Source organism: Phaethon lepturus, unplaced genomic scaffold (assembly GCF_000687285.1).
Source record: "Phaethon lepturus isolate BGI_N335 unplaced genomic scaffold, ASM68728v1 scaffold31106, whole genome shotgun sequence".
In the NCBI taxonomy this organism is placed as follows: domain Eukaryota; kingdom Metazoa; phylum Chordata; class Aves; order Phaethontiformes; family Phaethontidae; genus Phaethon; species Phaethon lepturus.
In genome coordinates, this window is record NW_010548944.1 from 21,296 (window position 1) to 49,185 (window position 27,890).

At 40.0% G+C, this 27,890-nt stretch overlaps 1 protein-coding gene across 1 annotated transcript in view; it reads right to left on the reverse strand.

The window, feature by feature from the left end:
* Positions 1 to 27,890, reverse strand: part of ATP10A (ATPase, class V, type 10A) — a gene marked incomplete at its 5' end in the record, with an annotated part of 45,160 nt that overhangs the window by 8,181 nt on the left and 9,089 nt on the right. The window contains 9 exons of the mRNA XM_010290137.1: positions 1,483 to 1,608; positions 5,378 to 5,454; positions 7,208 to 7,529; positions 8,911 to 9,095; positions 11,263 to 11,389; positions 11,561 to 11,664; positions 17,168 to 17,729; positions 19,143 to 19,337; positions 20,798 to 21,015. Coding sequence (XP_010288439.1) covers positions 1,483 to 1,608; positions 5,378 to 5,454; positions 7,208 to 7,529; positions 8,911 to 9,095; positions 11,263 to 11,389; positions 11,561 to 11,664; positions 17,168 to 17,729; positions 19,143 to 19,337; positions 20,798 to 21,015 — 1,916 coding nt within the window. The remainder of the gene's footprint in view (positions 1 to 1,482; positions 1,609 to 5,377; positions 5,455 to 7,207; positions 7,530 to 8,910; positions 9,096 to 11,262; positions 11,390 to 11,560; positions 11,665 to 17,167; positions 17,730 to 19,142; positions 19,338 to 20,797; positions 21,016 to 27,890) is intronic.

Genomic DNA, 27,890 nt, shown 5'->3' on the forward strand with positions numbered 1-27,890 from the left:
ATCTCTGGCTGCGGATTGCTGGAACGTCTTATGTGTATTCTTTTTTAATTTTAATTTAATGTAAGATAGCTCTGCATACACTTCTTGGAAGTTCAGATTTGACAGTGTCAAGCCAAAGGGTATTCTGGAAACATACAGCACTGGGGATGGGAGTACAGACATTTTGCATCACTCAGGATCAAGCCTTAAAACTCAGACATTTGAACACCAGCACATATTTCACTGTTGTGCTTCAACAGGTGGCTCTCCACTCAGTGTAGCGTTATTTAAATCTGCTTGCTGTTTCAGACTCAGGCAGCAGTTCAGACCATCCAGGTCCCTTCTTTCTTTTGTGTCTGGAAGGCTGCTTGCATGCAGTTTCTGATCAGACCACAGAACGTATTTTAACACGCTTGTGTTAACACAAAGACACTTTATTAATTCTTTAGCTCCCTGAGGTATTCCTATGGTGTTCAAAATTCTGAGCAAGTTATGGTCTTCTCCTGATAAAATACCCACCTTCAGCTTGAGATCAGTCAGGCCAAGAGGAATTTGCATTAAAAAGTTGTCACTGATTAAAAAAATTGAGGATTAGATTAAATTTGGAAAGCAACTTTTCCAAAATTGAGAGTTACTTTTTTTCTGGTATTGAGGATAAATCCCATTCTCCCCTTCACAATTCACCCTGGAGCAAACAGAGATCTGAGAACTCTGGCTCTCTTTTTCCTGCTTCTTCATATTCCTTGCTCCCAAGATTTGTAGGTGTTGCAAGTGAGCAGATTTGTGTGCCTGCCAGTGACTCCCACACAGCTAATGGAATTCTTGGTTGTCTTGTTAGGCAGTTTTCAGTCATCTTTGCACTCCAAGATCAATGCAAAAGGCCTTTGTTAGGGCCAACGAGTCAAGCTGCTGCTGGGTCAGTGCCCAGTACCGGAATAACTCCCGTTTCATATGCTAGGGGGGAAACGCAGACCCATAGTCTGTTCTTTACCATGGTTTGCTTCCTTTCTAATGAACTCTTTTCAATAGTTGGGAGTAAGACAAATCAAGAAAAAAACCTTCCCAATCTTTGCATCTGAGACACACAGAGGACTCAAATCATCTCAGGTCACTAGGGAATATGTACAGTGATTCATAAGCAACAAGAAGATAGGGTCAGGAAGAGAAAACACACTCAATTGCTACTCTGGACCAATGCTGGATGGCTTTGGCATTAAAGACTCCTGTGTCTAGCCAGCTAAATTCTGCAAAACTGTTTTTATAAAGAAAATTCTTAAGCAGTGCTTGTTATTTCTGTTACCTAATTTGCACATTCAGCAGCACACTGTAGCTGTTATGGAGTGTGTCCTGTATTTCTGCAAATGGCAGCCAGCTGTCTTTCAACTCTGCAAATTTCTTTGCAACTTATTTATAAACCATTTGAAGGCTGACCTAATGCTCACTTAGCACAAAATAAACCCTGGAAACACGTGGTGCCATAAAGCTGCCAAGTCAAACACTTACTGCATTTTTGTAGAAGAAATACAGCACCATGTTGGCAAGTCGGGAATAACACCAGTGGCCATGAACAAGCAAGAGCTTCTCCAAATGCCGGAACCTTGGGATTGCGAAGTCGCTTGCCATCACCGCCTTTAATGAAAGAAGAGTTGGAGTCATTATTCTAAAGCATCATTTCCAATACCAACAGTGAACCTAGTCATCTTCTTAACTCATACAGTCAATGGAATGATGAAGAATTAAATCCATTACATTGCATCTGAAATGCAGCTATTGCTGCATTGATTTGGAATACCTGCGAGCAAACCTGGCGGCTTGGCAGGACATGCAAGGCGACCCGGTCCTTGCCCAAAGGAGATTACAGTCCTTGTTCCAGATGGTGACAACCAGCAGCAAAAAGTGAGAAGTGGGAGAATGGCTGGCAATTGCAGTTGCATGAGCACGAAGGCTGAGAGCCCACGTGTGAACATCTTGGTGGCTGTAACATCTTTCTCTGTAAAAACTGCAGGGTACTTACAGGGCAAAATGAATTTCCAGAGAATAAAATAAGGAAAGCAGAATTAAGTGATTGCATCGTAATTACTGGACTTTAAAAGACAAAGCAATAAGAATACTAGTTTTAATTAACATTTGCAGTCCTGGCTTATAAAGTTTACTTGGCTGTCCTGATATATCAGTAGTTTGAGGGATTTTTAAAATCGCATGTTTTCTAAAACTGTCTGTGAAAAAATATCACACGAGATGAGACTCCTCTGGGACTGTGCAGACTGCCAAATCACATTGACAAAATGAATCACCCAGTTTCTCTCTACTTATGACTAAAGTATAGGGTACTGTACATGTAGATGACACTTTCTTGTAAATGATGGTGTTATCACGGTGGTTTCATGATCTTCCATATCCCTAGGATCACATTAAGATTTCATTTAATATTATTTTACATTTAATTTTCTATTTTGGTATCACCTTTCTTCTCACAGTTCAGCAAAAACTTGAGGAAAGGTGAAAACCTCCAAAGGAGCAATGTCTTCCTCACACTCTGTAAGGTATATTTTGTCTGTATTTTTAAATGACAGACATCTTTCCTTTTAATTTTTCCTAATTCCCTTTCTTGATAAATCATTAAAAGAGCGTAGTCTTCCCTAGTAAGTGCTTGTAGAAGCTATTAAAATAAAGACGAAAACAGTATGCAAGAGAAGGTGTAACAATGCATTGCAATTTAAGCAGTAGATGTATATAAGCACTGGGACATTTTTTAATATGTTGACACATCCCAGGATTCCTCAGGTACTGAGATACACCTGTTATAACCTCCCTGCACAGAACAGTCTGATTTGTGTTGCAGACATACCGCTGTCTTGCAGTTTGAGGAGAAGAGAGCTGTGCTATGTCTGCTTCCTTGTCCTCCACCTCATCTCAGCCTATTCCAATGTTAAAACAAAACCGCTAGCTTCTTTTCATTTGTGCTTCTAACACAGTACTTCACAACACATCGCTAGAAGTGTCAGGTTTTTTTTCTTTTTTATTCCATTTTGATTACAGTGAGGAACATAGTGTTATCCAATTACATTTGCATGTTTATTTTGTCTCAAAATACCCCCTTCATTTTCATATTTTTATTTTTTCTTCCAGCTTTTTCACAGGAAAAAGTGATTCATACTCCACATGCTTCCATAGAATGTGGAAAGAAAATAAATCAGAGAGTATTGCTGGTTTAGACATCTAAATGCTCAACGCCTTCTGAGTACCTGCATGTGTAAGATTCTGACAGTTGTTTATAGTAAAGAGGCCTGCATAGTTCCTTCGGACCTTGCAGTAAAGGAAGGGATTTATAAACATTTTCCACTCCGTTGAGCTTTCATTTAGAAAAAAACAGGTAGTTTAATGGTTAATGAGCAAATAGCTTTCAGATTTGAATATACTGCAAAAGCCAGGGGCATCTGAGGACTGGTTATTGTAACTGTATGAGCTCAACTGAAAGTGGCATAATGGGGAGAGGAGTAAAAATAAATGCTATGAGCACTGTATGTCTGCATTAGGAAAAAAGTGATTTGAATAAATACATAGATGATAGGAGCCGATAAGTTCATAAGAGATTATAAGACACAAGGAGTTTGGGGCAGACTTATTTGAATTGATAAGCTTGGAGGGGACCCCACAAAAAGAGTCTCCTCTGGGCTCTCTGGAGCCTGGACTGCCTGCAGTGACACTGCAGAAGTTATGCAAATCTCTCAGAGCCTGGTGAAGCCTGTGGAGTAACAAATACACTTGGTATCAGCTTAAGCCAAGACTTCCTTTTTTCCTGCCCTCTCTGGCCATGAAAGTCAGACTTGCAGGGTCTATGGCTGGGGTGCCATATGCACAGTGAATGTCTGAATATTTTTGTGGTAGCTTCTTTCCAGTCTAATTTACTGCTGCTAACATGTTTGGAGAAGCATTTTTAATGGATTGCAGGCCTGAAATCTGTTTGAAGAGCACTGACGGACATTTATTTGCCCTGGAGATTACTTTGACTGAACCCACTGAATGATTACAAGAAGGAGAACAAGTGTAATAGCTCTGCTGGGTCAGGCTGAAGCCCATCTTCCCTAGTATCCATCCTCCAACAATGGGCAACAGAGGATTCCTTCAGAAGAGTGTATGAATAAATAAGAAAAACATCTACTGATTTTTCTCCAGAGTACTGTCCTAGCTTCTGGATGAAGAAAGCTGACATCCAAGTTCATAGCTCAGTTAAATTTTTGTTTCATAAATTTGTGTGTTGACCCAATTAAGTTACAGAAATCCCATGGAATAAAGTTCTATAGCCAACTTGCACACTGTATGAAGGAGGCCTTTCTTCCCTTTCAAGCACAACATCCAGCCAGTGTTGCAAAAAATGAAATGTGGGTCAGAGAAACACCCACTGGTAACTAAGTTAAGGAGCATGCTCATCTGCTCAGGTCCTCAGGATGGAAACACTTCCCATCTTCTCTGAACAGCTCTTTGTGATACACTCAGCTACTTTATTTTCTCATGCAATCAGTCTGCACCCGGCCCAAATACAAAGTCGGTTGTGGAAATGAGGTATTTTCCTCATTCTCTGTGTCATACTGCCACATCTGGTGCTAACTAGGCAACTGAACACCACTAGCAGTAGAGGAGGCAGAGGTAAGAGGTAAAACAGTAGGTAAGACATCCTATACATACACATCCTCTCTTCTCGGGATGGGAGAAATGCCTCTTATACAGTGGCAAATACAGTGATCACAGGCTGAACACATCCAAAAAACTACAGGGCAAGTCCCCTTACCTTGCTGCTCCCTGTGGCAGGAAATGTGGAGAAAACCAAGACTGGGAATAGCGCGTAGGGAGCAGTGGTTCTGCAAAGGGCTGCTATTTTCTCTTTCTTCACTGTTCTGCTGTCTGAATAGGCTGAGTGAAATGTGTGGGTGGTTGGGCTAAGGGTCACCCCCACACTGTGCAAATAAGCTGCACAGCTGGATAGGCTTGCACAGCCACTCTACAGGAGAAGTATACCCAACCATACAGGAGAGAGCAGAGTAGAAGCCAGAATAAGGTGTTCCTGTATTTCCTAAATAATGCATAGCTGAGCTTTTTTCCTCCTTTAAACCAGTATTTAAAAAATTATTTCTTTAAACATATTGCTTAGAGGGATCTGATAAGTTGAATTTTCTGAGAAGGTAGCATGTTCAAACTCAGCACAGATCTGAGAACAAACACAAGCTCAAACTGAAGCTGAAATCATCCTTATGACATGCAACTGGCACTCCCGAGCACAACTTGCCTCTTCTCCTTTATTTGTGCTGGCTATCCAAAGGCAGCTTGGTCAAGCTGACATATGGGAAGTGCCTATTTCACCCTTTCATGGGAGTGCTTTTCAGTGAACAAGCAATATTACCTGCATGCCTTCTTGACCAGAGATCCCCACGCCAACATCTGCTACTTGGATCATGCTGACATCATTAGCACCATCACCTAAAGATGACAAGAAACAGTTTTGTTGTCACTAGTAGACCAGCAACAGTTAGCAGAGCAGCAAAGCAAAGGAAAACCAGCTGTTACTGAGTGTTGGATAAGTATGGTAAGAGAGATGTGGGGTAGGAAAGGATACATCTTTGGAATATAAGGTTCAAAGCTTGGCAAAGCTGCCAAGACATTCTGATCTTTGTTGACTTTTTTTATCACGGAAAAGTAAAAACAAAACAAATCCCTCTCTTATTATTAAGACCTAAAATACAAGTATCTGGCCTGGACTGTACAAATACTACAACACGGGAAGGCTGAGAATGAGCTTCTCAATACTTCTGCTTCCTGATAACTGTCTGCCTGAAATCAGGTATGACTAAGAATGAAATGTGCAAGAAGGCCTAATGCCAGTGAGAATGTCTACACAGTAAAAAATACAATAAAGTTAAAAAGTACATGAATTCTTGACTTGGGTTGACCGGTCTCAGATCTTTAATATGCCCATCACAGGTAGGTTTAACTGCAATGGTTGCACAGTCTTGCTCTGCTTCCAATCATGATGCCACAAGTGCTAGGTGCCATAGAAAGGATGCCAGAGTATCCTCACCAAGAGTGCTGACCTGACAAAGCTGATGTCTTTGTGACTGTGCAACACAACCCCAACTTAGCTCGTGTTGGTTAAAAGGGAGGATGTGCACAGCTAGGCTAGGAGCAGAGCTAGCCAGAGCAGGAGCTTGAGTTCAAATCACAGGCTCAAGATGCTCAGAAACAATGAAAACGTAAGCTGTGCAGTCTCCACCAGTATTTTTAAGCATTCTGGATAATCCAAGTTAACCAGCCAAACATTTTTGACAACATATACAAATGATTATGTCCATAGCCAGTCAGCCAAAGATCTAAATTCAGTACGAGGGAGGCATATTTGAGCTAGATATAGTGAGCATGATGATTGTTACAATTAGCACGCATTTGGTGATGTGGATGTCACAGGAGTCTGGCAATTATATATGTACTTGGGGTTTCTCATGGGTAGGTGTAACCCACATGTGTTCCTGCTGTGAATAAATAAGACAGGCAGATGAAAGCTAATGTGTTTGTGACGATATATGCTGCAATCGTATCTTCTAATGCAATACGAGCCTAAACTTGCCATGGGGAAAGAAGAGCTCGTTGACTTTTCTTATGCAAAAATCATGGAAACATTTAAGACACTGCCAGATTTAAGACAGGGTGATTGACAAAATCTCCTCTTTGCCAACTGAGCAATTAGCTGGGAAGGAGTGTAAGTGCTGGCCCAATGCCAGTTATAAATCCATTCTCTATACTGACAAGGCAAAGTCATATCCTATGCTGTATGTCTGACTTGTGATGAAAAACGCAGATCCTTGAGTTTAAACACGATTGGATGAAACAACACGGAGTGCAATTTTGTCCTGTGTGACATGGTGATTGCAAAATGGCGTTCTGCACAGCATCAGCTAACCCAATTCTTCACAGCTGTGTTTGGACATGCCAAAACCTCATAGCATATCTGGGTCCCAATTACCTAACTTCTGTAGGAAAAAATCCCAAATACTACTCTAGAGTTCTATCTTGGTGTTGAATACATATGTTAGAGTTGTCCAAACCATTTTCAGACAAAACTGGAAAGCTATTTGAGTCGTGAGGCAGCTGGAAGGGTCCTATTGCAAGGAATCAAAATACCAAAATTCTCAAGGCACAATATACATCAAGGCAGGCTAGTTTAAACTGAGATATTTACCTATTGCCAAGGTCATTGCTTTGAGTTTGTCTCTGACTAGTTTCACTACCATGCTCTTTTGGAGTGGGGTAGAGCGACAACACAGTACTGAACGGCATCGCTTGGCTAGTGCAAGAAATTTATCTTCTAGTGTAGGTTCCAGGGCATAAGCTAGAGTCCTTCCGTCAATCACTAGGCCCAAGCTGGAAAGCACAGAGGAAGAGGGTGGATAGAAAGGGGTGAACCCAACAGTCATGTTTCCAGTAGCTTCGTCTATTGTGTTGTTTGAAAATTTAGACTCTACGCATTGCAGACACTGTTCCAGCAAGACAGCACATGTCTCCTGAAAAAAAATTCAAAATAAATATGCTTGAGAGAAAAGAACATGTATTCAAACATTTCTGTTTGCTAGTATATTTAGGCATAAGGAATATGGGGAATGTGCTATATTTGCTGCACTATTAAAGTTTTAATTTCTAATAATCTTCTTTTCTATTCACTCTAAACACACTTAATTCTTGCAGAAGCCATGACAGCAATGAGGACTCAAAAGGCTTAAAATCTCACTCCTCTTTAACATGCAGTATTGTATGCTAAACGAATTTCTTTTAGCTCCTTCTCAGAATAACAGTGCTGGGAAATGATATAATCAGCATCAGTACCAAGTTAAGTATGGTGATGAACACCATATATACGCCTACAACTCAGATCAAATAGTTATGCATTGTTAAAGACCAGTTAGAGGTTGTTTAAGCTGAATTCTCTCTCCTAGCCATACTCAACTAAAAGATGTTATTCACAATACATAAACATTTAAAATGAAATGCTATTGGTCTTATAGCAAAGTACAACAAAATAGAAAGATCATGGAAAATCAATTTACCAGTTCAGTTGATACACTCAAGAACGGAAAATGCTGTTATCTTTTCTTCCTTTTGAAAAGAAATTGGAGCTGGATACTGCTGGCCTACCTCTCCTCTGCTGATCTGAAGTCCAATTTTATCAACCCATTAAAGGACTATAGCACTATCAGTCTGGTTCCTTGTATGTTAAGACCATATCAGTAAACTCTTTGTGACTGTCTGCTTGCAACAAGTTGAGCACAGGAAAGATCAGTAATTCAGAAGAATTAGAAAAGGTCTGTTAGGAAGCAAGGCATTACTGTAGATGTGGTTTTCTGACTCTCAGTGTTAGCATCGAAATTTAAGTATTGCTTCTATCTCCAGAGAAAAAGCCACCTGAGAAAACATGAATGACTGAGTTATCTAAATACTACATTTCAGTGGTGTAAAATAAAGCACAAATTCTCAATAGGTAATTGTTTTCTTCCTCATAGAATCATAGAATCTTTGGGTTGGAAGGGTTGCTTTTGGAGACTCATTAATGCCAATAAGCAAAACTAGGGGTGTTTTGAGAATGCATACCAAAGGAAGGCATTTATGCTGCTATGACATATTTTCATTCACGGTGGAGCCCACTAGACACAGTTACATATCTTCAGTAAGTTTACGATACATGACAGTATGACTTAGAAGCATGAAACAAAATACATTCACTGAAAAGTATTCAAAGAAGACATGTCCTACCTGAAAATTACAGATGAAGCAGGAAAAGAAGAAAAAAAAAGAGGGAAAGGAAAAAAAAGCCATCAAACTTTTAATTGTACAAGTTGAAAATAAAGCAAAGCTAGTTCACAAGTCAACTTGTGTATTGAATCTGCTTACTGGTGATTCAGCATTCAAAGTGATGATTTCTTCATCGTGATCTAGTAGCTTGCAGGCATATGCAATATTAACAGCTGTTTCTTGCTTGTCTCCAGTAAGAACCCAAATCTGCAACCCAGCTTTGCGCAAGTTTGCGATCGTTTCAGGAACACCATCCTGTAAACGGTCTTCAATGCCAGTTGCACCTAAGCACATAGAAAAAGCAAAATATTCTACATCAAATGAACAATTTGGGTTCACCAGAAATTGTAAGCTTGGATTTTTCAAAAAAAACCCAGCAGTGACTTCTATTGGGAAATAACTAAGCTACCAATGGTTGCAAGATTTGGGCAGCTTTTTTGGGGTATCAAGAAAGAGGAGCAGAAAGTAGCTGGGGTAAACATCTGCATCAAGAGTCAACAACAAATCCAGAATTTAAAACTTCAAAAGAAATCTGATGCCACTTCTAGTCTCACGGGTTCACAAGGCTGGTTCACCTTTGCTTATTGTCCCTCTGCTCTGTATCTTCACCGTTTCTTCTGAATGTTGCTAGAGAAGCTATTGTTCCTTCTAGATCTTTTCAGTTCTTAAGGATCTTAACTGCCTTTCCTCAACTAGAAGGGGCTGGGTGACTAGAGATTTCTCCATTTTGAAAGGGAATGACAGCAGGACTGCAGCTTGGCAACAGCACATTAGGCTGCAGACATAAACCTTTTCCTGCCTTGTTGCTGCTCTTTGCTCTTGCAGAAAGACACTGGCTACCAAATGAGATATAGCAGAGAATAAATCATAAATGTTGGCCATGATGTGAAAGTAAAATGTGGCTTTTTCACGCTTTCAATGCATCTTTCTACTTGTTTATAAAAGACTGAGTATCTTTCCTATGCTTTCATAAATCAATTGACAGAGACAAGATTTTTAACTACTGTAGCAAAAGCTGCTCAGGACCAAGCTCAGTGTCACCACTGATACATCAGTGCTCCACTGAGTTTCAGAAAGGCTTCAATGTGAGGAAATGTAAGCCCTCACTACTGGAGAATGGGGAGGTGACAGACATGCAAGTTACCTGGAAAAACAGAAAAGCAAAGTAAACTTTTCTCAGCTATTTATTATTCCTATGGTTGTTCCTTGGAAAAAAAAAAATAGCAAGAGAAGTCCACCTGAAGTCTGAGCACCAGTCATGTAGGTGGAAACACATTCTTAGGGCAATGTCAGGAAAGCTATTATTATCCAAACAGTGTTCAAAGGAAAAGAGATTCCTTTTCCAGACTCACTTTTTTATTCCCACAGCCTAATCATGACTGATCGCTGCAAGATACAATCCACAGTATGAGGTTCTTGGGGAATGACTGAATGGGTAGTTTACCTCTGGCTAGAGCTCAATTATTTGTATGGCAGTTCAATTGCACTTTTTTTTTCCCCTTCCCAGAGTGCAGGCAGAGCCAACAGGCACAACCATGGTGGGATCCTCCTGATTAATGTAGTCTGAATTAGTCACCTCATGTTCCCCTTTAAGTCAGAGGAGAGAAACAGACACTTCAAGGGTGTGATTCATCTAACCCTAAAGTGGGTATCCAAGACAGACCAAATGAACTGCACTTTCTTTTTTTGTCTCCATTGGTTATATGGGGAGCTTTAGAGATCTGTAGTAGATACATCAGAAGCTGGATGAGGGGATCTCATCTCCCAGAGACAGACATGTTGGCAATTAATAAAGGTTGTTATTGCCAACAGTGTTATGGCTGTCCCAGTTTCTTTGCCAGAGAAAGCAATTGGATACGTGGAGTAGTAGTGAATATATATCCATTTTAGAACCTCAGTACTTTCAACATCTCAACTCATCAGATGAAAAGTATGACTTAGTGCTTGGATTACATTTTACATACACTGATTTTAACTGCATCATTACGAAGTACTGCAATCCCCTGCCACAGAATACACAGGCCCCGAGTGCATCTGCTATGCCTCTCACAAATGCAGTTTATGAGCTTTGCTTGATGAGTGTCTCTGGAGTCATGGAAGTCTCTGACATGTTGAAGTGGCACTACGCTAATGAAATTCTGTAGACAGTTTGGGCCAAGTCCTTCTCCTGTTTAGAGCAGCAGTTCCCATTTATGATATTGTGTCAAATTCATCTCTGGTATTACTCCACTCATTTTACTAGTGATAAAATGATGGCAGAAGCAAGGAAAACAGGGCATGTCTGTTATGTTAATTATAGCCCATTCCTTTGTGGTGCTGCCCATGACAAAGTCCAAAAGAAGCCAATTTTGGTACTGTCAGAAACCATTTAAGGGAAATAACGAATTTCATAGCCAAGCTTTCAGAATTTTTAACACGTTTTAATTTCACGTCCAGCTCTCCTTTCATTACCTAGCAGATGCAGATTTTTCTCTATCCGCAGTGCTGACTGAAACAGAAGTTCTTCACGATTTTCAATAGAGGATTCTGCTTCTAAATGACTTTTTAACCAACAGGCATACTCTTCCTTGCTGAGAACCTATTAAAAAGAGTATGTGAGGGCACAGTCAGTGTGATGCAGAGGCATTCATACTTTACTGAATAAAATGAAAAAGAAGTTATGAATCAAGAACAATAAATTAATAAACGCCTGCAGAAATCTTTGTCAAGACTCTCCTTAAAAGCAAGGCAAGATTCTTAATTTACTTACTCTTTTTGCAATACAGAGGGTCCGCAGCCCATCTACAGCATACAGATTAAGGTAATTCTGGGTTTTGCTTTGGATTTTTTTTTGATGTTTGCCCCGAGGGTCATCTAGACAAGAATAAAAAAAGAAATTAGTGATTGAAAAATAACAGCAGCTGAATGGCCTCAGAGAATAAAAACTAGACTATAGTACTCACTGTACCGACACTTTATAACTGATACTTTAAGGAGCTGTTGATGTCCCTGGGAAACTCAAGTAAAACATTCCATTTAGAAAAAAAAAACCCTCTTGTCTTTTTGTTCTCTCTTCTGTCTTCTCTCTTCAAAAGTCATTGTGAATGTATGTTAGAAAGACCTTGTTTTTCTTACTCCTTAATTATTTGCTTGGCCTGAATACTTTAAGAAATCATGATAATCTTCACAGAAAACAATAATGTCAGAAAGAGAAGTATGATTTCAAATACACACTAGCAAATGCTTTTCTACATCTCATCATGTGCGGAAAAATGACACTTACTTAAAAAGAGCACTTAGTTTTCCACCAAGGTTAATATGTCAAAAGAACCAGAAACAGTGTTCTGTTTTGTACATCTAAGTGTATGAAGGTACTTCTGTTACTGCCTTACTGATACTACCTATCAGCCTGAGTTAATGCAAGAAGTTCTGGCCATGACTGTGATTTCCTTTAGAAGAGAATTTACACTTGTGCAGATCTCACAGCTAGCTTCTACCTTGAATGCAGCAGCACAACTTCCACTTAGCTCAACTCTTCACTTAAAGCCATGTGTAAGAACTCAAAATCTGGACTGAGCATCTGTTTCTTTTCTCTCTTTAGCTGGGATTGTTTCAATGTGCTCACATTGTGATCAAAAAGAGTAATGAATATGATGGTAACACATTTTGTTCCATCTCATTACCTGAAATGATGTCTTCAAAAGTTAAAAGCAAGTGATATGCATCTTTTTTATCATCTAGGATCAAGACAGATTCATGTACAATGTACTGTAGTAGCAATCTTAAATAACATGAATTGCAGGGTTAGTACTAAAGTAAATGTACAAGCTGGTAAGTTTTTGGATTGAAACCATTGAGTGAGAATGACCAGTACCTTATGGCAGTTTTTCCTATTCCCTGATGTCATATAATTTTTTTTTCTAAAGTCTGCATGTCTTTTGGGGGTGTAGAATCATTTCAGGATTATAATTTTGTCATTGGAGCTGTTCCGTAATGCAATATTTGTGTTACTGGTGCTTGCACAGTGACCAGTCACAGAGTCGGGTAAATGCCACTCATCACCAGAAGTCCGAGCACCTGAAGTGACCTACTACATATGATCTCAGTTCATAATTGGATGTGCTCATCTCTCTCAACTGACCATACTGAGAACCTATGGGCACTATACCCTTGTATTAAGCACTTAATACAGATATCTAAATTAGATGACACATCTTACTGTTTATACTTTTCGATGCGCACTTCCCCAGTGTGCCTACATACCCAATTTGAACTTGCTTTGTGTGACCATGTATATACACACACCTATCTGTCTGTCCATAAACTTACACAGCATTCAGCACCTTCATATTTATATAGCAGCACGGTGTCTAACCAGGCTTTCAGAGGCTCCAGCACAAACATGTACAAGTATTGATATTGCAGGAAGGAGCTGGGAGCTTGGAATCCCATTCTGGGTTTTGTTCCTGTTATCTCAATCACTTATCAGCACATTTTACTCACATTATAGCTATTTTCTCACCTTTAAAGACTGTCCTATCCTCTCTAGGTGGGAAGAAAAAAGCTGGGAGTGTACAGCTGCTCCTAAGGGACTCAATAAAGACCGTGGTATTTCAAGCATTCCTTCATTTTAGTTCTATCATCTCTGATTAAGGTCATGAATATTGGTAGGGATATTCTGGTGGGCCTGTCCATCTGCCTACTAATGCTACCTATGCTACCACTATAGATTTTCTCAAAGTGTCAGTACAGATGTATTATTCCAGAAGAACATCCCTACAAATATTATTTGCAACTGGAAAGCCCCTTCTTACACTATAGCTTGTGGCTCTGACACACATGCCACGAGGTTCCTTCAGAAGCTGTTAAATCAGCTCATAACTAGATTCAGCTGCAACATGAACTGCAAATGTGCATATGCTAAACTGGCAATCTAACACAGCTTCTTTTAGCTTATTTCCTATTTGTGCATGATAATCTTTTTGACATATGTGACTTGGCTATGTAATATAAGACATTTTTTTCCAGGAGAAGTACTGCAGCAAACCTTCTTGTAAGGCTTCTTGTACTAGTGAGTCAGCTTTTTTAACTTTAGAAGAATAAAGTAGGCAAGCACTCTTCCTAATTTATTGTGATACATTACTATTCTAGAGATAAATGCCATATTTCTTGCATGTCCCACACAAAACTGTCTTATGGGAGTGGCTATTTCAGTCACTCACTGATTTCAAAAGGTGCAAAATTGAATAACACCAAAAGTTGTTCCTGTAACTTTAAGTGTTGTTAACTCTTTCAGGTCTGTCTGAGTACCATGGGCACTAATGCTGTGATCACAATGTCAAATGCTTATAATAACTTCAGTGTAATCCTCTACAAGTAGAGATGTGCCCATTAGTTTCCATGCAAATTCGCAATTCCAGCGTGGAATACTGCATCTCCCTCCTCCACCAGCATATCAGTGAGAGCTAAATCCCTTCTAACCTCTGCACGTGCCTCATCAGTCTTGCCTTGAGATTCATCTTGTGCTCAGAAGTTAAAAGGGGGGAAGGAATCTCTTGCAGACAAAAATCTCTTGGAGTTGTGGAGATTCTTTTTAGCTGGGATGCAGTGTCTGTACTTAGCAGTGTGACCACATGCACTATGGAAGTGAAAACCAGCAAGTAAGTCTTCTCCAGAAGAATGAGAGAGCGCTAGTGGCATTCTGCTTGCTTCATTTCCTTCCATAATCGCAAGCTGCAGAAAGCCAGCCCAGTCTTTGTTTCCTCAATGACTTATGTTCACAGTTCCTGTGCGAGTTGGCTATTGACTCAAACACTAACCTTCTTATTTATGAACATGGTGACTCTTGTGATAAAGTAAAAACAATACACTCTTGGGAATCATTTCAAGGCTTTTGGAAATATCTGTATGCTATCAGAAAATGTCACGTTTCACAGTCTCAACTAGATATACAGGCAGAACAAATGGAGTCAATTTAAAAACTTTTTAAGTTTTGAAGCTTATGGTGATTTCTGATTTGCTGTAAGAAACAACTGAAGCTACAACATAATACATTTGCTTCTAGCTGTTCCTCATGTCGTATTTTAAAATGCTCTTCCTCCCAAACAAACAGGACCTTTGTGTTTGACAGGATCCAGTCATGCAACGTGATGTTAGAGCTGGGAGATTAGGGACACAGTGTTGCTTTGGTCTTTCAGTCTAAGAGCACAAGTACCACAAAGTCTCAAGATGCACGCCTGACTGGTGTACAATTTTCACGTCCCTGAGGCACTAAAATAGCAAAGAGTGAGCACTGGGATTAGCTGTCATGTTGATTCACTTATTGGTCAATTCGTTGAAATGATAAATGCTTGAATTCTTGTAGCATTACATCTCCTCTCACACGTTCCACCATTACCAGAAAACAGGATGAAATCATCAACTTATCCTGCAATATAGGTAATACCCACAGCATAAATCGTCTGAGGCTCCCTCTACGTGGAGAACACCTCCCTGTGACAGGAACAAGATGGCGTTCTCTCAGGAATTGACCACATATCCACTGACATTAGGATACTGCAGGCAGAGACTGCGAATTCAGTTCCAGGAGTGAAGCTGCTCAAGAGAAGTGTCAAACATTTTTCAGACAGATCCGCTGAAATGTACAGAATTACTGAAGCCAGCAGTGTCTTAGAGGGCTAGAGAACAAGGGAAACTGCTTATGAGGTTCTAGTGGCTGCACTTTATATTGCTTGCAAAAGCAAAATATACTAAAGCTCACAGTTCAATTTGGGGTAAAAAAATTAAGAAAAAAAAAGGCACAATTCTAAAGCCACATTCTATTTGCTTGCCTGTAAGGATGGTAGAATGGCTATATTTGCCCAGCTACAGAATCTGCTCACTGCCAGTGCTGATCTTCAGGAATTTCACTCCCCCTTCTCTGATACACACCACCTTTGGTAATGTTGTTATTTGTTTTCTAACTGGCGTTGTTGATTTTACCCAGGTGGGTCCTAGGTCTGCCTGAAATTTGCCTGAAAATTCCTGGATCCATTGAGTCTACTGTGAACAGACACAGCAATTGCAAACACGGTCTGTTATATGGTGACAAAATATTTGAGACTTGGCATAAAATAATCTTTTATTTTCTTTTTAATGCTCAGTTCCCATTCTGAGAACTCATTTCCAAACATTATTTTCTAGGTATGTTATTAGAAATTCTCAGCACTACAAATTCTCTGTTAGTACTCTGGAGGGAAACAAGTTTCCACAGATGCTCTATGTACCTTCTGTGATATCAGATCTTTACTAGAAAATTATTCATGAATACTTTGTTGTTAGTTAAAGACAAGTTGTTCTTAATTTTTTTGGCTCAGCTTTGATTTATATGGCTGTAAACAGAAAACTAATGCCAACATTTTTCTGTATTTCATTAAACTAAAATTACACAGTATAAGCCTTTCACAATTGTTTACTCCAACTAATGTCAAAGTAACCACAAAGTCAATGCATTAGTGAAACATGGGAAGTACCTCTAGCACTTTCAGGCTCTGTCCATTCATACTGGGGTAACCTTTAAACACTGGATTAAATTCAGTGTTGAAAATACAGTAAATTAGATGCAAACTGATTCACACAGACTGAAACTCATGTGTCTCCTCTAACTTCTGAAAGCTTATAGGGTTCTTCTTGAATCCAACTGATTACAATTAGCAGCTATTTAAAGTTGTCCCTGTTTCATGTGACATCTGGGTGCTAGAGAAGTTCTCTATGCTTTAGGGAAGTACTCCATGTTCACAGCTACATGCCTATTCCCTGCTAGTCAACTACATATTTGAAGCCAAGATTTCTCATCTGAACAGCGTCTCTCCTTTTGCCACAACCTTTCTGTTTTGATGGCTGATTGATTCACAGCACCCTTTAGCATCAAACCAGCATAAATGTGTTGATTTATGCAAACACATTGCAGCAAAAGGACATAAAGATTCACAAATGAAACAGAGAGGAGAGCTGCAACAGGAAGTGCTTGGGTTTCATATAAAATACTCAAATAGCCAAGCACTGCCAGACAGGTTTTCCTGAAAAAATGTGAATTGCTTTGGCAGAGTTTCAAGTAATTCCTTCAAAATAAAGTTTGCTAGTAGATCTTGTACAGAAATTAATTTAACTCATACTTGTAAGGTAAGGAACCAGTAATTTGTTACAGAAAATTTGCTATAACAACAAAGTATTATACAGGAAGAGAGATGGCTCCCCTTCTACAATTCCCTATATTAATGACAAAAGCAGGCAGGTCTGCTTGCTAGAGAAGGCAATAAGGTACAATGAGTTCTTCAGCAGTTAAGCAGAACTGCCTCCCTCCCACCCCTACTCCCACAAAGGTAAGTAAGAGGTGTACCTGAAGAGCAGGGTAGAAGAAGATCCATAATAACTGAATCTGCTCCTTTAGTGTAAACATATATTTCATCTGTGAGAGGATGTCTGACCACTACTGACATCCTCTTCCTGACGGAATCAAAGCCCAATGTATGTAATACTTCGAAGCTTAATGTTCCCAGGTGAGGTAGCTCCACTGATACCTGGTCAGACAGCCTTCCAACCAGAGAACAGTTATATGCCCTTGCTGCATAGACGAGAGCAGCTTCATCTGGACTCTCTGCTTCGTAACGGAGTTCCCCTTCCTCAGGTCCACTCCCCACAGCTGTCCGGCCTTGCTGGGAGCTGTAGCCATTGTTATTCATCTGCGCAGAGTATGCCAGCTTCTCTTCCAGTTTTAATAAAGTGCTATCCGTAGATGTAGATGAAAGCACACTTAAACCAAATCTGTGCATTGATTTGCTTGTAGCTAGACTAGATGAACTGCTGCTGTTAGATCCAGAGGTCAAGCGACTTGGAGTGAACCTTCGTATGAAGTCTTCTATGGTTTTTACTGGAGATTTTAGTTCAAATCGATCTCTAACCTTGAGAAGTAAAAAACAAACCAATGAACAAAAAACAAAGCAAAGCTGTACAAGAATTCCTACATTGGTATTCAGTCTAAGCAGCTCCAACTAAAGAGGAGAATAACTCTGAGAACAAAAAGTAATAACATTTGTATTTTGAGAAAGGAAAGTAAATGGACAAAACTGACTTAACAGCAAAAGTCTTACCAGAATTTCAGAATTGTGCCTCTGTGTAAAAGCACGTATGTTTGTATTAAAAACATTTTTAGTTCTTTCACCTCCTCAGATATGGCTAATAGATAGACTATCAATGTTGCACCACCACCAGCATTGCATACTAAAACATATTGTTGGTAGGAAACACTGGCATTCTTTGTGCATATTCAGTGAAAGTAGTAAAAAAAAAGTTATTGAAAGAGTTTTCTATTAAGAAGCATGGTATCAGAAAAGTTTTATTAGAATATACTCATGTTGACAACGTTCTCAATAGGAACATGTTGAAAAAAAACAATTTCTGCTGTCTTCTCTTTCCGCACCAAAGCATTTAACTTCAGTGTTACCACTCATCTCTGTTTACTTAAATCTTTTTTACAGATACAATGTTATTAATAGTAATAGCATATTGATAGTAATATACATTAAATTATTGTGTAACAGTGTAGCATTCCTGAAACAGCAGAATTAAGCCTTCTCCCAATGTTTCCCTGGCACAAAAACATGTCATTTTGCAGACTAGTTCAGTTTTTATTCCAATCTGGAACAGAAACAGCTCTCAACATTTTCTCCAGAGTGGAAATTCCAGTTGCTGGCTAGCTTTAATACTACATTCCATTATATTTTTGTCTTATAGATCATCTTGGGAGTGCAATTTTGAAATTCTCATTCATCAATGGAACTGGCTTAAGCCAATTTAAGCAGTAATGATCATTATTTCTCACAATGACCTTAAGATGCATCTTTTGCACAATTTGAAAGTTTTTAGTGATTTTTTCAAGTATATTCTCTTTTTAAACTTTTAAAAAATGTCTCAGCCTTTTCTTAATTTGATCCATATGTACAAAATATTCACAGACAGCTTATATTCTCTTCTGGGAAGTCTTGCACATTTACAAATGGGTTTCCACACATACTTACACACATACTTACATTTATTAAGTGAATAAGTTACAGTACAAGAAAATGGATAAGTTTCAGTAGTATCTTGAAATTGTACATGAAAGTATATCTTACCTTGAAGGTAAGCTGACATACTCCATTTAACTAATGCTTAACTAAACCTGCCCGTTCACATAGAGGTTCTAAGAGTTGTCTCAGAACTAGTTCTAGTTGTTTCTCGCTAGAACAGGAGGTTTTAATTTCCTCAATTTACAAGATAAATTAGCATCAATGCAAAAGAAGCTTAAACTCTTTTTCGCTGCTGCTTTAACCCACCTTCTGTCGGGGCTGATTTGGTGCAGTAACCACAACTGTATTACATATAGTCAAAGCAATGAAGAAGTCAAAAATGTCACATAGTTCTGGACTCAGATGGGATAATGGTTGTTCATGGCTCCTCATGACCTCCAGATGCTTTGCACATTCATTCACCTTTTCTAACAAGCTCGGGTCAGGTGTGATGTCCTTCTCCTAGCAATAAACAGCAGTGATGAATAGCTGTGATTCTACAAATTTCCAAAGCAGCAACAAACAATCAAAGAATCGAAAGAGTGAGGCATTACACCACAGAGTGGAGGTGGACTGTAAGACGCCCTGTCTAGACAATAAACAGTTAACAATGAGCCTTCCAATAGAAATGGAAATGTCAGCAACTGTGTTGTCAACTTTTTCACTACAGATAATATAGCGGCAATATTAATCTACTTTGGGGGTAGTAGATAGGAGAAGAGCTACATACTAATATTCCTCCCTCCTGTCTAATTCAATACATTTATTATGTATTACTAAAGGGTGGTATACTACACAGACCAAAAGAGTGGAAAAATTAGACAGTAATGACATTCAAAGCTCTGTCTTACATCAGCACAATAAAATGAAACCATCTTGGATTGTTTGTTAGAGAACAACAACCATCCACACATTTGAGAGCAATTCATGTGGTTTTTTTACACTGAAACACAGAGCATTTTCCACTCTATTTCACCGGCACTTTCCACTTATTTCATCTATTTCTTAATAGAGCAAACCTTGGTATTTCTTAAGATAGCAGAACACAGTGATATGCAAGATTAAAAGATAAACCAACCTAAGGCTTGCACTTCAGTAGAATTTTATCTGCTGATACTCAGCAGCTGATGAATCTGAACCCCGTGTGTAAAAAGTGCAACTTTGAATTGTGCCAAAAAAGCTTAGTCTTGACTGAAATCAAGAAGTTCCACCAGTGCAAACAGCATCTTTCTGTGTCAATATTTTTAATCGGTTTTGAGGGTGAATTTTTGTCCACAGTGCAACAATGCAAAATCCCTAGAGAGACAAGACTTGGCTTCTCTGCTGTCTTACTACCATTCATCTCATGTAAAATTTCCATGAAGTTACAACAGCATAAAATAAATTAACCAAAGTTGTAAGAACATAAATTCATCAACATCTTGAAATGTAAAGGTTTTTCTTTCTTTAGAAAAACAGCACATGCAATCCACTGATAATCTTGAATCGCACTAAAAATTATGCTATAGTGTATGTCATCAGTGTCCAAGTATTGGAATACAGTGTCCAGCCCAGCACTTGTTAGTTTTAAAATCCTCTGACAAAAGAGAAAAGAAGAGGCTTTCAGAGAGCAATTAGAATCCTTGACCTCAAACCTTATGCTACTCTCAGCTTCTGTAGATAAAAGGAAGGCATACATTTCCTTTTCAAAATCAAGGTTGTCTTTACCTTTAGCTTGTTCCCACAGAGAAGATACTTAGATAAGATCTATGCCAACACTTGATTGATTTTGTACAAACAACTGTGACTACAGGAGAAAAAAATGCCAAGATGAAGTCTGTAAGAGGTACACAACGTGCTACAGAGTTCTTTACCTTTCCCTTTTCAGGGCATTGCTCTACTAAAAGATACAGGACACTGTGCATTTAGTTCTCATGACTTACCATTGGGCTACTGAATGCGGTGTGCTTCGAGAGTATGCTTGCTCTTTTTGCTTCAGCTCTGCTACCTGTGCGCCGGTGGGTTTTGGTGCTCTGGCTTCTGTGGATTACTTTGATGCTCTGATGGCTGCAGATACTGTCACGCTGGGATAGATTTCCTCCTTTTGGGGCTGCCTCGTCTTCCTCAGACTCAGGTTCTTGGTACATCGCTAAGCGTTTGGCTATCAGCAGAAATACAGAGGGTGAAATGTTGCATATGTTAAATGTGGCTGAGAAAGAGGGAGTTGGACACAGTGACTTTGTTCAAGTGATCCGGTTTTAATATTATATTGTGCTTTCATGGTAAGAATGAATGAAGAAGAATCCACTATCAGGGGATAAAAAAGTCTAGTCTTAATTGAATGGTAGTATCTAACTGAGAATGGAGATAACGTAATTAGAAATGTAATGCAATACACTGCCTCCCTCATCACCGCACTCTCTCTGAAAGGCAGCTAGACTCTGTCATAACTCACTGCGTTCCTGAAGACTATTCCACAGCTCAGCCTGAATCAAGCAAATAATATGGTCTTCATTTGCAGTCTGAGAAGGAAAGAAGCAATCCAGAAAACTTTCTTGTCCTTTCCAACAGAATATGGAAATGTCACAGGAAGTATTTTCCGGCAAAACTGTCACACCTACCCAGTATCAACTAAGTGGCATCTGAATTGTCCTCAGAACAACACACCTACAGAGCACTGCTACCCTTATTTCATATAGAGAGATGAGGTACAGACGGTGTACTAGCCTCGCTGAAGGTCGGGGCCATCTGCTGCAGAGTAGGGACATGTACCTAGACTCTTGACTCCCAGCCTAGTGCTAAAACCACCATGGAGTCCGCTCCTTCCTTTCTGAACAGCATGATAGGCAGGACAATGCAGCATGCAGTATCAAAATCAGGGTGCCCTCACCTGCTGCAAGACTTGTTTCTACCACAATTGGCTGCAGTGGGCAATACCTAGTGTACACAGAACCAAAGAGTTTTTCCAAAGGATACATTTTAGGCAAATGCTGCCTCAGTCAAGAATCCAACTACAATAATTAATGTTAGAAACCAGTCCTGGCAGCAATATGCAGAAGTTAAAAAGGAAACAGAAAGAAGAGGCGTGAAACAGCCATGGAATCCAGCCACTCTAATGACAGGCTCTGTTTAGCTCTGACTGATGTATAGCGTATTTTCCCATTCCTAAAGACCATGGACATTTAATAATCTGAGTTATTAATTAGGCAGGCACATGCCACTTTAACAGGTATCTATTTATTCCTTCATTAGGTATTCATTGAAAGGCTTTTCATCATACTCTCAAAATAATCCACACTACCCAGATATACAGTACAAGTTACATACTTGTGGCTCAGCTTTATTTTGTTTCTCTGGTGTAACAAATTAGGTTTTCCTAATGCCAAATGATAAATCACTAGTATGTAAGTTAATTATTCAGGTATTTAACAACAACAAAAACAAACCATGAACATTTTTCTTCCAAAATACTTTGTGAGAAAAATAATGCATTACATATAGTGAGTTTGGCATGGGATCACTTTTAATGTAGCAAGCTTTACAATCAAAGAAAAACCCGTCCTTGCCATCCGCTGCAATTTTCAAACATGTTTTAGCTGTCAGAAAGCAGTCAGAGGAGCTGAAATCAGACCACACACAGCACATGGTGATACCTCTATCAGTACAGTATTGTACATCAGGGGTTTTTTCAACTCCATTTGGAACATGTATAGGCTCTGTCTGAAAGCTGGGAGCTGGGTGAGCTTCCGGTCCTGGCTACGAACACACAACCGGTCGTTGCTCTAACTGCACGCCCGGAGTTGCAGCATCCTGTGCTGCACTTTGGCTCCTGCTGGAAGAAAATTTAGGCCATGAAGGTAGAAAGGGCCATAGTGTATTTGGAGACACGGAGAAGAGGCTGCAGGGCACACTGCACATCACTTCTGCCCCATAGCTCCAATACAGCCCTGCAGCCCAGGCCCTGAGGCTAATGCAGGCTAACTGTGGGTGACTGAGGAGTTTCCTTCATTAGCGTTATTTGGTGATTCATACTCCTCCGTGTTATGTTGTGGGAAAGAGGTTGAGCAACCGCACGTTCAGCGCTCATCGAGCCACACAGTTGCAAACACAAGCTGTACACAGCACCGTTACCTTCTCCTTTCAGCTCCAACCTTGTCCTTTGAATCATGTGACAGAACACAGCTCAAAGAATTAGGGAGATCATGGGTCTCCTTGGCCCTTCTGTTGCATGGTAATGAGTTGCAAGGAAATAAAGTTCACTTCACCTGCACAGGCTGGTTCCTGCAACTTGTTGCATGTGCTTTGGGACAGAACAGTTCTAACCTGTCCCATCATTCTTGCTCACTAAATCCCACTTTCTTCTGCTCTGTAAGCTCCTATGCATTTTCCCAGTAGAAGGGCAGATCCCTATACTGTGAATTTAATTCAGCTGGTCATCATCATCATAGAATCATCATCAGAGAATATTTTGGGTTGGAAGGGACCTTTAAAGGTCATCTAGTCCACCTCGGCTGCAATGAGCAGGGACATCTTCAACTAGATCAGGTTGCTCAGAGCCCTGTCCAACCTGACCTTGAATGTTGCCAGCGATGGGGCATCTACCACCTCTCTGGGCAACCTGGGCCAGTGTTTCACCACCCTCGTTGTCAAAAATTTCTTCTTTATGTCTAGCCTAAACCTACCCTCTGTCATTTTAAAACCGTTACCCATTGTCCTATTGCAACAGGCCCTGATAAGATGACTGTCCCTATCTTATAAGCCCCCTTTAAGCACTGGAAGGCTGCAATAAGGGCTGCAATAAGTCTCTTCTCCAGGCTGAGCAACCCCAACTCTCTCAGCCTGTCCTCACAGGAGAGGCGTACCATCCCTCTGATCATTTTGGTGGCCCTTCTCTGGACCCGCTCCACAGGTCCATGTCTTTCCTGTGCTGATGGCTCCAGAGCCGGACGCAGGACTCCAGATGGGGTCTCACCAGAGCTGAGTAGAGGGGCAGAATCACCTCCCTCGACCTGCTGGCCACAGTGCTTTGGATGCAGCCCAGGATGTGGTTGGCTTTCTGGGCTGCGAGTACACATTGCTGGCTCATGTTGAGTTTTTCATCCACCAGTACCCCCAAGTCCTTCTCGGCAGGGCTGCTCTCAATCCCTTCATCTCCAGCCGGTACTGATACCGGGGGTTGCCCTGAGCCAGCTGCAGGACCCTGCGCTTGGCCTTGTTGAACCTCATGAGGTTCACATATGTCTGTATCAGAAGGAGTCTGCGCTGAGGGCCCAAAGTGATCTGCAGTGTGTCATAAGCACTGATCCAGGCCCTCAGCAAAGATGTGAGCCAGGCTGGTCACTGTTCCCCCCCACCAGCATGCCAGTTTCCTTCCAAAGGAAAATGAGGCATGCGAGGAAGGAAGCAGCCATGTGGACATCGTAGTGTGTCACTTCAAGAGGATGCTTCAAGTACCAGTATGGAGTGGCACACTGAAGGACTTACTTCTGTCCTTCCCTGCACTGGGGAGGTATGATGGAGTACACACCCTGCGATGAGGCCTGTGGAGGGCAATGCCCAGCCTGACAGTGCAAGTCTGCCTTAATTATCTTCTCTGCAGGCTCCTAGTTACATGCTGCAAACCCCAGGCTGAAAAACCATTGCCCAAGATGGCACATCAGTAAGGTTTTCTGCACTTCACCAATGTTTAGGAATTGTATCAGTCATAAGAAGTACATTTTTATGCCTCATCTTCACTAAGGCTCCTAGCCGCAAACACAGTCTCAAAGAGAGTTGGCGCCACATGTGGACACTCAGCCTCTGTCAGGAAAAGCATAAGAAAAGCTTGTATTTGCCATAGGGATAATCTTCCTCACTGTAGATGCTGGGTATTTGAATGGTAGACTGACAGAATGCTGTACTTCTCGTAACAGGTAATATTCCTTGACAGGGAAAGGACTGGCTACAAGTACTCTTTTCAGCTTTGCAAAAGGTTCTACCCAGCTGGTCCAACTCCCTTCCTAGCAGAATTTTTTAAAAAAGGACACATGGTTTCTTTCTTTAATAATCACACCTAATTTAAGCTTCTGCTCAGAAAATACATCTTTAAATACATGACTGCAAAGACCTGAACTGATTATCATTTTATTCCATGTAAAAAACTCTACGGTTAAGCAGAGAATGCATTTCATGCACAATACATGGTTATGCTTGCACACCTTATCTCTGTATTCTTCATTGCTCCTTCTTACACTACATCTAAAAAAATTTCGTTTTTTCAACATAGCAAAAGCTGTTTCCTAATGCAGAACTCAGGTTATTTATTGGTGTTATACCAAAAGCACAGTCATTTCTAGTCTATGTAGTATTTGGTATCTCTCGCTCTCAATACAGGCTTTCATTGTAACAACTCATTTAATTGTTCCTGCTGCTGAGAAAGAAGAGAAAAAGGGAAAGTAGATACAAGACTGGAATCTCATTTAACCAAGTCAAATGTAATTCTTTCGATACAAATAGTGTTATTTCAGTTTTATACCATCGTAAGCTTCATAATGAAAAACAGGCCTTAGCATCTTTCAACTTTTTCTCAAGTGCAGTCTTACATATTATGAAGCAAGAATTAAGAAGTTTCAAGAAACAATTAAAGCCAGTTCAACTGTTATGTTATGGCTAAGGTTCATAATGCTTCAGCTGTGCAAAGCGTGCTTCTTCAGGAACATGTTGTTCTCTCCACCCATTCAGTCCTCTCCAATTCAGAACCTTTTCCTGTGAACATTATAACCTGAAAGACATTGTTGCAGGATGCTTTTCAGTTTCAGCACTGAAAATTCATGGCCCTGATCTTTTGTCCGATAAGAGATTTTTTTATTAAGGGGGAAGACACAAACAACTTAGAGAAACACAGCAGTGCAATTCATGAAAGTCAAATTTCACTATCCTCCTATTCATTTTATATTTATGGCACAAAGAAGAAACAATAATTAACACTTCTTCCATGAACTCTTCCATTTTTCGGAAGACAACAGTCAGCTATAAATAAAACTCCTGTAGCAGCTGCTAAGTATTTGAAGAGTCATTCTTTTATTTTTTTATTTTAAAAACCCCTTTATTTAATTATTTTTTGGTTTTGCTTGTTTTTGTTTTACCTTCCACTATATCTATGTTCTGTGATGACGCATCCACTTCACAGGCTGATGGGGACACTGTTGCCACTCAACCAGAAGTTCCACTAACTAGAGAAGTGGGGTCAGGAAACTAGTCTAAAGGACTTCCCTTCAAGCAGAATAAAAATGCAGACCCCCTAAACCAGAATAATTCAGCTGTCTGTGTGTGGACCCTGACTTCACCATGGGATAATTCCATTTCGCCCCAAGCCACTGAATAAGGCTATTACTGAACTACCATGAAGTAAATCTAGATGTGCAGTACTCACACAACCACACCACCATATTTCCTTATCATTTTATGAGTGCAAGCTTACTTCATTTGGAAGTGCACTCTAGTGTCTACATAGAGTCAGTCGAGCAGCTAGCATGCTATAAATTTGTACTAGTGTGCTAACATAATCTAACTTAATTTATTTTGCAAGAACTTGCCCACAAGGACACATCTTGAGATTAGAGAACACCAAGATTCTCCTTCCTCTCCCCTTTTGGCATCCCCAGGAGCTTACAATGAATAACCTTAAGTCCCTCATTAAGAACTCTTTACCCCACTTACAAACAGAGATTATTGCTACTTTTCTGGAGTTTTCCAGAGCAATTGTGAGTGTAGGCATATGCTTAGAAAAAAGTATTACCTGTCTCTAAATATGCTATTCTGTCTTCTGTAGGATTTAAAATGGGGCATTCCCAATGTACTGAGTACTACATCTGCTGGCAGTGGTTCTCTCCTCAGTTACCAATGAAAACTTTTCAAAAAGCAATAACAAATGTAAAGAGAAACTACAAAAAAGCTACACAGAGTGCCTGAAGTTCTGCTAAAAGTTTTGATATTTCTGGGAATGGCCTAAATTGACTATCTTGATTTCTGAAGACTGTCAAATTGTAAAGGCAGCAGATGAGAAGTCCCTTTGCAAGCAACAGCTGCACGTATGGAAAAGGTTTTATTAACTTTTATGCTTTTTTTTTTTTTAGTAAAGCCAACTCTCCAATGTGTCTGGAATGTGAAGTCTATGTTCTCTTGACTACATACAAAAAGAGTTAGAAAGTTCCACTACAAAACTGCCCCCCAAACTAAGAAAGATTTTTTTAATATAATGCACTTTCCTATGAAAAGTAGTTGCTGGCCCATCTTCAGCAATAAAAAAATAGAGAGCAGAAAGAAACTCCTCCTTTCTCAGATTTAGTGATTAAGAAATTTTGCTAGGCAAGAGAAAATCACTGAGGTTTTCATCATCTGCCTTCACCCCCATAAACATCTCTTACTCTTATGTTGCCTAGAGTTATTTTCACAGTCATTGGAAGGAAGGGGGAGGAATGCAAAGAATGAAAAATTCAGATTTTTCAGATTTGTGTGGTTGCTTTCATGGAGATTCAACTCCTGTTTTGTCAATAGTTCCACACAATGGGTGGCTAAAACTAGAAAAAAACAGAGATCACACCCCATAGGCAAGAGTGCGATTAATTCAGCATTTGGAAAACAGCTAGGACAAATGTCAGGCCAAGAGCATCTGTTTGTAGCTAAATCATATAACGACTTTCAGAAGCACAGTCAGCTTTTGGGCACCTACTGTCTCTGGGATTAGCACACAGATTTGGAGCATGGCCAGTTCCAAGAATTGTTAGAAGCTGGCTACTAGCCTGAAGAGAAGAGCTATGGTATGGCAACATAATTTTACATATAGGGCAACAATTCCTTTTTTTTTTTTCTTGGTGTTAACATTCTTTGTGCTAGGAGGAGGTACTGACTGGAAGAATGATTCTAGGATTTAACCAGAGTATAGTGACAATGGGTATTCCATAAAAGTCCATGACATTTATGAATGGGACAATCATTCTTCCACTTGGAGTGGTCCCTGACATACCCTGCTCCTGAATTAACAATCCGCGAATCAAG